This window comes from Oratosquilla oratoria, chromosome 33, assembly GCF_046742065.1.
Source record: "Oratosquilla oratoria isolate Oo_2021 chromosome 33, ASM4674206v1, whole genome shotgun sequence".
NCBI lineage: Eukaryota > Metazoa > Arthropoda > Malacostraca > Stomatopoda > Squillidae > Oratosquilla > Oratosquilla oratoria.
In genome coordinates, this window is record NC_134809.1 from 8,550,563 (window position 1) to 8,563,654 (window position 13,092).

Consider the following 13,092-nt stretch of genomic DNA (forward strand, 5'->3'; position numbering starts at 1 on the left):
TACTGACAACTTGTCAGTAACAAGTTCGTTCACATCTGCTAAAGTTTTAGAGGCCTTATCAATTTGGCTTCACGCCAGGTAAGTCAATAACTGATCGGGTACTTGCACTTCACATTCTTGTGTAGCACTGGCGAGGGTTTCAATAGTCTGCTGCCGCTTGACAAGGGGAACCCACCTGCCCTGGTACTTACCATCTGGGCCAGTAATACAACTAGGTAAATACCTAAATCCCCAGGCGAAGTGAGGTCATCGCATGCTCTAAAACAGTACTGTTTACAAGAACCTCTGTAAACAGTACTGTTTTTCATTGTGATGTTGATAGTGTCATGTGTTTACATTGCGTTTTCATTCTGCATTTTTGAAACTAATATTGAATGACAAAAAACATGGTTTTCTTATGGTTTAATTTCCGTTTTATACACAAACTTATGCTCTCATACGCAACATCTTACGGCAAGACACCACAGTAATTTGACAGGTATGTCATCATCACCTGCCAAACCCAGCCCCTGATGTGCTGCCTTGTTCGAAACTGCCGACCTCCCAGAGGGCATCACAGCATTTTTAAGCTTTCTTCTTTTTTTATATATAGTTTTTTTTCTCAAACTTCAAGCCTGATATTTATTTCTTTTTCTTCAAAATATCAAACCCATTTTACCGGTTTTCAAACCCAGCATTTTCTTTCCTTTTTTCAAACTCAATTTCTTCCAATTTTCAAACCCGATTTTTCTATTTCCAAAATTGAAGCCCAAATACTCAAAATTTCAAGCAAAAGTAATCTGTTTTAAGCCTGATTTTCCCATACAGGTAAACGTCGACTTACGATGGCCGCGACTTACGATTGTTCGACTTTACGATGACGACGACGACGACGACATGATAATTTAACCCCTTCCATACGGTGCCGCACACGTAGGTGTCATGAGGAGCAAGTGGATTCGCGACGCTGCCATATCGGCGTCTTGATTATATTTATTGTAGTCGCCCCTGTGTTTTTTACATTCTCTCAAATGATTCATTCTCTGTGGTTTTCAAAATTCGCGGGTGAAAGAGAGAACGATCGATATAAGCGGTGACTATATTTTATGATGCGAGTATTATTACGACACGTCATACGGCTGGCATTGGCTGCTGCCCGCGAGATTTAAGTCCGTACTGAAAATACATATTATAGTGTTTGAATATGGTAAAAAGGATAAAAATAATTAAATAAACTACTGTACATGTTTAATAGGCTATATTCAGTATCTCTGGTGGTTAATATACAGGTAGGCTAGGTACAGTGACCACGGAACAGAGTGGGGATCGACTTACGATGAGATCGTCTTACGATGGCTCTATCGAAACCTAATGCCATCGTAAGTCGACGTTTACCTGTATTTCTATCCCATTTTTCGATTTTAAAGCACAAAATTTAAAGCCTCATTTTTTCTATTCTTCAAGCCCGACTTTCTTGTCAAACATAATCTTTTTAATTTTTTTTAGCTCGATTTTTTTTCCAACTTTTGATCCCGATTTTCAGTTTTAAGCCCGATTTTTTTTTTTCCAAGCCCAATTTACCCAAATTTAAGTAATATGTTCCAAAAATTAATCCTAAATTTTCATCTTATTCAAGTCCAATTTTAAGACTGGTTTTATTTCATTTTTTCTATTTTATATCCCATTTTTTCTATTTTTCAATGAGCAAATTGAAAATTTAAAACACTCATTAAAATAATTTTATTAAATGGAATTTTTAATGGCCAGGTCTAAAAATGTGTCAGCCATCAGTGCTAGCCCTACCATTAACCCCCTCCCCATCTGAAATGAGGACAATATATGTGTATTATTGGGGCATTATGCAAGTTCAACTGCTTTCATTATATATGACCCACGCCTCAAATCACCTGTAACCCGTTGTAGAAATGTCACACATTACAGATAGCCTATCTGTAATTTGTGACATATATATGGATAGATAGATAGACTTTATTTGGCAATGAATCAATGTACATGAAGTGCAAATAATGACAAGAACATATAGTTTGAAATAATAAATGCAAATTGCCGAGGATAACACAAAAAGCATGTACGCTTATTTCCATTGTGGTCCTCATCAGGTTGTTATTCTACACTAAGTCACACGGACAACATATGTAGGGGGTTGAGGGGACCAGAGACACTCATGAGTAATACCAGTCAGTACACATATGACACATAAACATTGTTAAAGTTTTGCTAATATTACTGAAATGTTTGTACACATAGGAACATCGAGTCCAAAAATTTGAGCACCATCCAAAAGGAACATTGCGTTAAGCAAAGGAACAACAAAATAATGTTAAACTGTAACAAAACATTATGAGTGAGTACTATATCGGAGTAGTACCATTAATAATATACTGCATTTTTCTACATCTGTATCAACATGTATGAGTGAGTACTATATCAGAGTAGGACCATTAAAGATATACTACAATATTCTACATCTGTAACAACATGTAGTTATAGTGAATCCTACACTGCAGCTAGGGTCACCTATTAATTAAATCTAACATTTAACCTGAAACTCAGGACGGAGTGGGCAATTAGTATGAGCACCAGGGAGTAGTACATTATAACCTGAAGCACCAGAGGTAGGGTACAGGGGACCAGTACTCGAATGAGTAAAACAACAAGGAGAATGAGGAAAAAGGTCAGATCATAACTGTTCCCGGACCCTACCTGAGACATATACCATATTATGACTGGCAAAACAAATTTGTAAACATCAATCATTGTTATGCTAAACTAAACTTCTGAAGAACAAAAAAAAAGGGGGGGGGAGGTCAGAATAGTAATGAGTGAACGCAGATATGGATGGTATTACTCATGGAATCAGGTATCCCTCACTAAGCTAGTAGTACACAAAATCAAGGCTGTTCTCTGTCCATAGCTGAGACATATAGTAACCCTTGACTTTTTTTTTTAAGGTAACCTTGCTATTTGTCTTAATGGACACAGGTAGTGAGTTCCATAGTTGAGCACCTGTGAAGTGAAAACTGTTTTTGGTGAAGGGACCTGCATGAGGTATAATAAGAGACTCTTGACTGTTCCGGGTTCGGTTCTCAGCCGATAATGTAAAATTACAGCTCACATATGAGGGAGCAGAATTATGAATGACATTGTAAACCTGGTTTAGTTTCAGCTGCTGGACACGATATTTTACAGGTAACATTCCTACCTTGCTAAATTCTTCAATACCAATATGACTACGTCGAGGTAAGTTTAGTATGAATCTAATTATCTTATTCTATGTAACCTGTAGCTGGGACTGGTTTTTTCTGCTCAGACTACTGTACCAAGAGCTACAAGCGTAATCAAATTGATGTTGTAACAAGGCTGAGACCAGAAGCTTCTTTGTTTTCAGATAGAAATTTCTGGCTTTTCTGTACAAAAATTTGACTTTATGTGAACACTTGGATACAATCTTATCTGTTATGGCATTCCCTGAGAGGGACTGATCTAAGGGTATTCCAAGATAGGTTACCTCTTGTTTTGACTCCAATTAAGACATTAACCCCACATCTGACCTGTACATCACTGTGTTTCCTGAGGTTGGGTTTGGATGCGAAGACAATACTTTCCGTTTTACCGAGGTGTAAGGACAGCCTATTATCTATGAGCCAGTCCTGGACCGATGACAGTTCGGCACTCAGTTTCTCCTCTACTTCAACTGGGTCGTCTGCAAATAGCAGTAACTTACAGTTCACTGCACCTGGCATGTCGTTAATATAGATCAGGAACAGTAGCGGTCCTAGAATTGAACCTTGTGGTACACCACAAGTTATTTCTCTGTCATCTGAGCGGGCTTCATTTACCTGTACTAGTTGATTGCGACCTGTAAGGTAGGACTTGAACCAGCCAATATTCGCCACTCCTAATGCCTGAAGTTTTTTTTAATAAAATATCATGGTCCACTGTATCAAATGCCTTTTGAAGATCCAACAAGACTAAACCCGTGTAATTACCTCTGTCACATTCCTGTTTTATCAGATCGTAAAGGTATATTAAGCTGGTGTCTGTTGAGTAATTCGTTCTAAAACCAGATTGCATACCGTATAGTAGATTACGTTCCCTGAGGTAGGTATCTAACTGATTGTATACGGTACGTTCCAAGACCTTCGAAATAATACCTAGAATTGAAACAGGCCTGTAGTTACCTGCCTCAGTTTTTGCGTTTTTCTTGTAAAGAGGTGTTACCCGAGCCCTTTTCATGTCGCTTGGGATAAATCCTGAACCAATAGACAAATTTATTATGTGGGTTATTGGGGGAGTAATAATTGAGGCTCCATCCTTAACAAACCTCGCAGGAATGTCATCTAACCCTGTAGCCTTATTGGCACTTATGCTAGCCAGTAATTTAAACACTTCTTTTTGACTGGTCTTATGCAGTTTGAAACACTTTGAGGACTTGTCTTTATAATACTCCTGAACGTACCTCAGCCCAAACTTCCCAGAACCTGTAGGGAGGGATTTAACTAGTTTTGTGGCAATGGTTGTGAAAAAGGTGTTGAAGTGATTGGTTATGGTGTTCCTATCAGAGTTAAGCTCGCCGTTTATCAAGAGTCCTATCCTGTCTACTTTGTTACTAGGCTTTGTGTGAACTTCTAGGGTCTTCAGTGTTTGCCAAAGCTTCCTTGGATCGTGTTTGTTTTGGTGCACCATCTTAGTACAATAATCAGCTTTGGCTTTATCCTTCCAATAATTCACCTGATTCCTATAGTACTTTGGCGCAGCGAATTACTATGCTGCGCATAGGGGAAACGTAGCGGGTGCCCTCTTACTGCGTTACATAACGTAAACAAACGCGGAGGGGAAGAATTCACGGAGTACTTGGTGCTACGTTTATTGGCGATAGGAAAAAAGACTTTCTCATTTTCACATAACAGGTGCTGCCATTGAAACTATGGAGGGGCAGAAAGAATTTAGGAGGAGGAGGAGATGAAAAACTGTAAAAAATACAGAGTGGCGCTCGTTACTAACAGCTTTATAAAGAATTACAAAGAATCTGAACATGAAATACGAGCAGCTTAAGACTAAATTCGTTATGACATACAGATAATGCAATATAACAGATCTTCTAAAACTAAATTCGGCTAAAAAAACTTACTGAGTTGGCCGCGAAAGGGAGGGGTGTGTACACCTTAGGCGTTTTGAACCAGACTGGCGCCTAGAAGTGTGACGTGACATCACAAAACAGCAACCGGTTTTTACACACCTTCTTAATTCTAATTCTTTAAGTGAACATTGTACAAATAATGAGATGTTATCTTGCAACACAGCTTGCAGACAACTTACAAAGGTAGGATTTCGAACGGAAGAGGTCTCTGCTCGAAATATACTTAAAATTAAAGCATTACAAAAAAACAAAATAGAAAACCCCTTCCGAGGGGAAACGAGCCTTACGACAAAAAATATGTAACCATGGAGATACACGGAATTATAAAAAGGCCCCGTTACTGCTCGTAACGGCACAAGTACAGAAAGCATTTATAGTCCTCCTGATTTCCACTTTTCCTAAATCTGGCAATAAATCTGTCTCTATCTCTAATTAAACCCAGTATTTCGTTAGTCATCCATGGCTCCGTCCTCTGTTTTATTCGTATCTCTTTGAGAGGCGCTACTCTATCTATAATAGTAAGAAATGTGTACTTAAAATTTGACCAAGCCTTATAAACATCGGTACAATTTAGAACTGGCGACCAGTCTGTCCTACCCAGTTCATCTGCAAAATGTTCTCGTGAGTAATGCTTCATGGAACGAAGCTTCACTGTGTTGTGCTTGTTGACAATCGTCTTCCTAGCTTTCCTAGTACAATATATGAGCTTGTGGTCACTAAAACCACAAGCACCAGACTGCGTTATCTTGTTACGATCGGAGACCAGGATAAGATTTATGATGGACCTGGATGTGCCTGTTATTCTAGTGGGCTCGTCAATCAGTTGTGTCAGGCCATAAGATATTAGGTTATTGTTTGTACTTGCCAGATTCGTATTAAAATCACCTAGGATAATAATTTCTTGGTCATGCATATTGACCCGATTGAAACAGGTAGATTCTAATGCGTTGTAGAAGGACATCTGTTTTGGTGGTCTGTAACAGACCCCGCAGAAGATGGGATGCGATTTAGGTAACAATATTTCTATCCACACAGCTTCGAGCCCATCGTTACTCATAAGGTCTGTACCAAGATCTAAGAATATAAGGTCTAACCACTTCCGACCGAATTTCGAGGGAGTTGGCGCAGCGGGCCCGTGAACGTCACCTGGCTGCTCAAAGTGGGGTTAGCGGGTCCTATAGCTGTCAGTTGAAGCTGGTCCGTCGTTCGAAAATGACGTCGCCTTCGCTCGCACTGCTCCACGCAATTAGTTATATTCTGACAAATATTATATAAAATATATATATAAAATATTATAGTTCCTGTCTATATATATGAATATATAATATATATGATATATAATATATATATATATATAATATAAAATATTATAGTTCCTGTCTTCCTTGGCGTTTCACAGTTTTCTTCAGTGTATCACAAAGAGAAAATGGACTCATCCAAATGACGTCAAAAGCTGCGCAGAAGAATGTAAACGGTTTGACCTGTATATTTAGACCTTGGTCTGTACGGGGGTTGAATGCTAAATCGTTGTATATATACGTACAAACCCCTCCTCCGGCCCTCTTTCTATCATTACGCACCACACTATAAACCGGAATCGCAATTTCTGAGTCGGAGATGGGACAGTAACTGTCTAGCCAAGTTTCGGTGACACCGATGACTGCTGCCCTGGTCCGCCGCGCAAGTAGACGGAATTCGTCTATCTTAAGTAGAAGGCCTCTGGCATTTAAGTGCACGAGGTGGAGGCCCCGCTTGTTGAAGCAGTTGAAATCACCCCTCGGGTGTTGACTGGGGTGAGGCACAGCGATCGGGGTTAACAGGTGAAGGGTCAACCTCACCGTCGGACAAGGGGGCTCCTGGTAGTTCATTGAGTGTACACCCATTGCAAGTGAAGCGGAGAATGTCCTCATTCACCAAGGCAGCATTGTAGGTCTCGAGAGAAATTCCACAGCACTTGATGTGAGTCCATTTCCCACATGATTTGCAGCTGATGGCTCTGCTATTGCGACGGACTCCTTTTAGACAGCTTACACATGGGTGTTTTGGGACTCTCCTTGCAGCTGGCCCAGGACAGGAATGTATATCACCACAGAGGAGGGCGTAGGACACCAGAAGCTTGGAAGTGTCTATTTTTCTCTTCGGTGTTATATGAGAACTTCCCCTTTGTTTGGCTAATCGAATCCGACGCCACTTTCTGATATATGTTGTTGAGGTAGGCGGGGGAAGGAACTGACGCAGAGTATGGTGGTGAGAGATCTTAGAGCTTCTGTCTCTCACCCCAATGTTAGAGAGGAGCGGAGGGTAGCCAGGAATGCCCACTGCAATGTATGAAGGTTGACCACTTGCAGCTACGTTAATCAGTAAGACCGCTCCCAGCATGGCTAAAAGCATACCGGTCATCCCTGGCGCCATGTCGTAAATTTTCACGTGTATATACTATTCACGCACCGATTGGCGATTACAAGCTCTTGAACTGGGGACACTTAAACACGCGTACTCACTCGCAACAACACTTCGGCCCCACTCAGGGATTTAATTAAACAAGTAAATTAAGATTTTTTCTCTGTGCCAGGTTTATCCTTTCTGCCTCAACCACGATGAGCATTAAAGTCAGGATGGTTAAAAGTTCGGGAATAAAATCGGAAGGACAAGAAAGAGAAGGAAATAAGATCGGAAGGAGAAGGATACGAAGGAGGGAGGAGCAGGGAGGAGGAGAAGGGGGAGGGGGAGGAGGAGACTTGGCGAGGGGAGAGCAGGGAGGAGGAAGGGGTCCAGCCAACCAGAGCCGCCCACTCGGCGCGCGAGGTGTGTTTGGGGGAAGGGAGAAGGAGGGGTAGATGGTTTATGACACAGCCACACTGTGGCACCCTTGTTCAACTTATAAACAAGCTCGGCCTCGGGCCTCGGGCATTTCGATTCTTCCTTTCAAATTTGTTTTCCTAATTGTGGCTGCCACTGGCTCAGCTAGTCACTGCATCTGTGAGCCATGCTTAGATTATCCATTCACGCAGCGGCGGCGCCAGGAATTTTTAGTTGGGGAGGCTAAGGGGGGGGGCTGAGCAAATTTTTGGGGAGGCTAATAGTAATATGATAATACACATATATTATCCTCATTTCAGAAGGGGAGGGGGTTAATGGTAGGGCTAGCACTGATGGCTGACAAATCTTTAGCCCTGGCAATTAAAAATTCCATTTAATAAAATTATTTCAATGAGTGTTTTAAATGTTCAATTTGCTCATTTCAGTTGGGGGGGCTAATGGGGGGGATGGCCACTTTGTTGGGGGGGCTAAAGCCACCCCAAGCCCCTCCCTGGCGCCGCCACTGATTCACGAGTCACTTAGAAACCTAACCCCTCCTTTGGCACTCCCCCCGCGCGATAAAATCCCCAAAACGCGGGACCACGCACACACACGTCCGCACACACGTACCTCCAGCATAGTCTATCTGAGATAGACTATGCAACGAATCAGGGCGTGGCCAGGCGACAATAATATTCCCAAAGTATATAGATTAGGGGTTCTCAAAGTGGTCGATATCGACCCCGCAGGGGTCGATCGGAACATCGAAGGGGTCAATGAGCCAAGGGGTCGAAAGGGGGTCGATGAATAATCAGGGGGTCGGTGAATGTTTACTGCTGGAGTAGAAGAGACCATTTAATTAAAAATAATTCCAGACTACAAAATTACACTGTATTAATGATTATGCAAATAATTTTTTTAGTTAATACAAATCATTGCTTTAATACCGATAATATAAAAATACTTTATAATAGGTTACAATACATTATTGGAGTGGAATACATATATATATATATATATATATATATATATATATATATATATATATATATATATATATATATATGGCTTAACAGATTACTCTGCTACGCATAGGGGGTTAGCGTAACGAGTGCCCTCTTTTGTGGATTACGTAACGTAAACAACGCGGGGTTAAGGATCCACGGAGTGCTCGTCGCTAACGTTTATTGGCAATAGAAAACACGACTTTCTCATCTTCACACAACAGGTGCTGCCATTGAAACTATGGCAGCAGACAGTAATTGGGAGGAAGAGTAGAAGTAGTAGATGAAAAAACTGTAAAACAATCCAGAGCGACGCTCGTTACTAACAGCTTTTATACAGAATTACAAATAATCTGAACATGAAATACGAGCAGCTTAAGGCTAAATTCATTATGACATACAAGAAACGATATACCAGATCTAAAACTAAATTCGGCTCAAATACTCACTGAGTAGGCCGCGAAGGGAGCGGGTATACAACCGAAGGCGTTCAAAACCACACTGGCTGGAGGTGTGACGTGACATCACACCACAGCAACCGGTTCTTACACACCTTCTTAAATCTAATTCTTTAAGTGCACATTGCACAAATAATGAGATGTTATCTTGCAGCACAGCTTGCAGACAACTTACAACGGTAGTATTTTTAAGCAGACGAAGCTTCTGCTCGCAACATACTTAAATTAAAGCATTACAAAAAACAAGAATGAAAACTCCTTCCGAGGGGAAACAAGCTCAAACAGAAAAAATGTAAACATTGGGAATACACAGACGTATAAAAAAGCCCCGTTACCTCTCGTAACGGCACAATATATATATAAATTCGACGCACCCGAGTTATATCACATTTGACCTCTGTCACACTCCAAACTTCATCATAGTTCTTAATTCTTCTTACACTTTTCTTCGCATTCATTCATATCCTCTACTCACGTTGATTTTTTCTGTCATATTTGTCTCTTTGTTCATATGTCAATTTTAAAAGTGTTGGTGCCATCTTTATTGTTGCTCTTTGGATTCCTTTTTTTTTTTTTTTTTTTTTTTGTACTGGGTGAAGCAGTGTAATCATGGTCTTATCAGTGCGTCTAACACTGATAGGGCCAATATTGAAGTAAACTGCGACAATGGATGCACATACCTCGTACGTATGTATATACATATATAAATAGCATGGCTTGTTTTGTAGTAATTTGACAGTAGAAATCTTGATTGCAGTGAGTGGTTAGGTTTGAAGACCTCTTTGTGTGTTTATTGACTGCATATAAATGCCATTGCAGGAGTGACTTGTTTGATGAAGAATGCCTTTGCTCAGCATCTAAATGAAATTAACCTTTATGCTGCAGAAGGGTTATATGAATTAAATCACTTAGCAAGGTATACAAGTTGTAAAGTGCAGTGAGAAGGTTATTCAAAAGAGGTTTAACCCTATCACTGCAGAAGGAGTTTTCCTCAGTGGAATAAAATCACACGTTGGTAGTTTAAGCGAAGGTACAGTTTGTATAATGCAGTGAAAGGTTTAAGATATAAAATATTAGCCCAAGTTATGTTAACATGATGATAAGAAGTTCTTATGGATTCTTTCATACTCTTAGGGATACAAGAAGTATCGTAGAAAAATAATAAAATCCAGAGACTAGTTTATTTGAAAAGAGGAATGATAAACTTTTTTTTTTCTCTCCCTTTCTCTTTCTCTCTCCCACCTTTCTGCTGTCCCTTTTGAAAATATCATACCTTAGTCTCCATTGTATGCTCCTGTGGTGGGGGAGTAAGGATGCCATGACCCTGTTCCTATGCATGTCATAGGTGATTGAAAGGGATAATGTGAGGGGGGCTAGAAAATTCCCTCTCTTTAATTTTCTTTTGTGAATAGTAAGGAACACGACACTTTCACTTGAACAGTAGTGCAAAATCCTAAGTTGCTCATGATGTGATATCTTAACAGGAAAGCTGAGATGGAAGCACAAAGAAAAATCGAAGAAGAAGAGCAAAAGAGGCAAGAATATGAGGATCGAAAAGCAGCAGAGGCTCCTCAGGTTTGTGTCTTGTCAGCTCAGTGACCAGTTAGTAGCTGTTTGCGTAGTTCTGTCAGGGGTCGTCAGAATATAGCGTAATTGAATTTCTCAGCTGTTTGGGTGAACAGGTTTGCTTTAGATCAATCTATGTATAGCAGTAGGCTTCTTACCCCTTATAACATATATACATATACCAAAGACTTTTTCCCCCTTACAAGGGAGGTAGCCATAAAACAAAGCCATAAAGTCCACTCCCACCCATTCCATTCCCACATACTCCACTCCCACCCATTCCATCCCCACATACTCCACTCCCACCCAATCCATCCCCACATACTCCACTCCCACTCACCCCCATCCTGCCTTCTTCTCTTGGCTCCTTCTGGATGACGGGTCATCCTTGCATCTTGCCCACTGCTATAAGGGAGGGAACCAGAGTAAATAGTTTGTGAAGGTGGGGTTGTGTAATGTCACCTTGGTTGTTCAACATGCACATGGATGGGATGGAGTGTGAAAAAGACCTTTGGTGTTGGTATGTACAGTAAATGAATTCTTGTACAGACAAAATAGATTAATCATAAAATATGTTAAGTAATGGCTTGCTGGAGACTGATTATCTGCTTATACTTTGTAATTATTGTTATTTGCATAATTGTCAATTTCAGGCTCAGTTGGAGAAGGAAGCCAGGGAATTGGAAGAGGAACAAGAAAGAAGGGATCATGAGCTGGCTCTTCGTCTGGCTTCAGAGACCAATTCTGGCGTGGACGACCTTACACTATCATTAAGGAGGTAAGCAGGTTCATATGTGTTGAAATTAAGATTTAATCACATATTAGTGAAGCCATTTTAAGTTTAAACTAAGTTTAGGTTCGATGGATGCCATTGGCTCATTCTGAAAGGATGAGTATATGAAATGAGATGACTTGCAACAGAACATGCATGACTTGGGAGTGGAGATCAGGATTTTGTATTCTATGTTTAAACTATGCTAACAGTAAATAGAAGAAGTTTCTTTTGCAACCCCCTCTTCCCAGTTCTGGTAGAAGTGGAGTTTTTTTTCTAACATATTTGGACAATAGGTGGTAAGATCTTCTTTGTGGGCACTGATTATGTGAGTCCATCGTTTCTCTATTGCTGTAGCACCACTGCAGGAAAGATCATCTCCTTAGCAACAGTCAATTGTTTGACTTGACAAGTTAATTTGTTATCATTTATATCCTGACTGATGCCAGATGATTTCATTCAGCAGAGGAGAAATCATGCATCATGATCTAGAGCAGCATTTCTCAACCTTTTTACCCTTGCATAACCTTTAAAATAAATTGCATGTCTCAAGGAACCCCTGCAAAAAATAATATATATACCATATCTTTCTCATTTCATTTTCATTGTAATAATAGGTTAGATAGGATGATGTCTGTATTACATTATTACAATAACCGAGAATATGCCGTGCGTGTTTAATTATAATTCGTATATGAAATTAGATAAAAAAAATCAAAAGTGCATTAGCTTATCTCACTTGTTCTCGCGGAACCCATAGGGACCTTTTGCGGAACCTTAGCGTTCCGGGGGAACCCTGCTTGAGAATGTTGAAGTGACTTCTGGACTCGGTAGACCAAATGAGAACAAAGTAATCTTAATGATTAATGCTAGGTCTTTATATAATTTTACATGTTTAAGCTTTCTCATCTCATAAGGAATTTTGTTTGCCTAAAGGTGTACAAAGGTTCATAATAATGCATTTCTAAAAGCATCATCATTAATAATAGGAAGCAAGTAAATGCCTTGGGGGATTGAAAAAGGTAATGAGAAATAGATATTTGGGAATTGATGCTAAAAAGAGATCGTATGAAGGGGTGATTGTGCCAACAACACTGTATAGGGTAGAAACATGGAACATAAGAGAGGAAAAGAAAAAGAGTTTGAATGTGTTTGAGATGAAATGTCTGAGAAGTATGGTAGGGATTACTAGGCTGGATAGAGTGAGAAACAAGGTAAGGAGGAGAGCAGGGGTGGAAAATGAGTTAGGAGATAGGGTTGATGAAAGAGTGTTGGGATGGTTTGGACACATGGAAAGAATGAGTGAAGAAAGATTAGTAAAAGAAGTGTGGAAGGCAGGGGTGCGGGGAGTGA

The 13,092-nt window shown here is 40.2% G+C and overlaps 1 protein-coding gene across 5 annotated transcripts in view; it reads left to right on the forward strand.

Annotated features, from left to right (window-relative positions):
* Positions 1–10,015: 10,015 nt before the first annotated feature.
* LOC143017751 (unconventional myosin-VI-like) overlaps positions 10,016–13,092 on the forward strand; it is a 53,587-nt gene continuing 50,510 nt past the window's right edge. Inside the window, exons 1-3 of one of the 5 annotated variants that reach the window (XM_076172600.1) lie at positions 10,016–10,084; positions 10,886–10,976; positions 11,621–11,745. In XM_076172600.1, the coding sequence (XP_076028715.1) occupies positions 10,068–10,084; positions 10,886–10,976; positions 11,621–11,745 (233 nt within the window). In that variant the 5' untranslated portion in view covers positions 10,016–10,067. The other 4 variants (XM_076172601.1, XM_076172602.1, XM_076172599.1 and 1 more) reach the window with 4 other exon arrangements.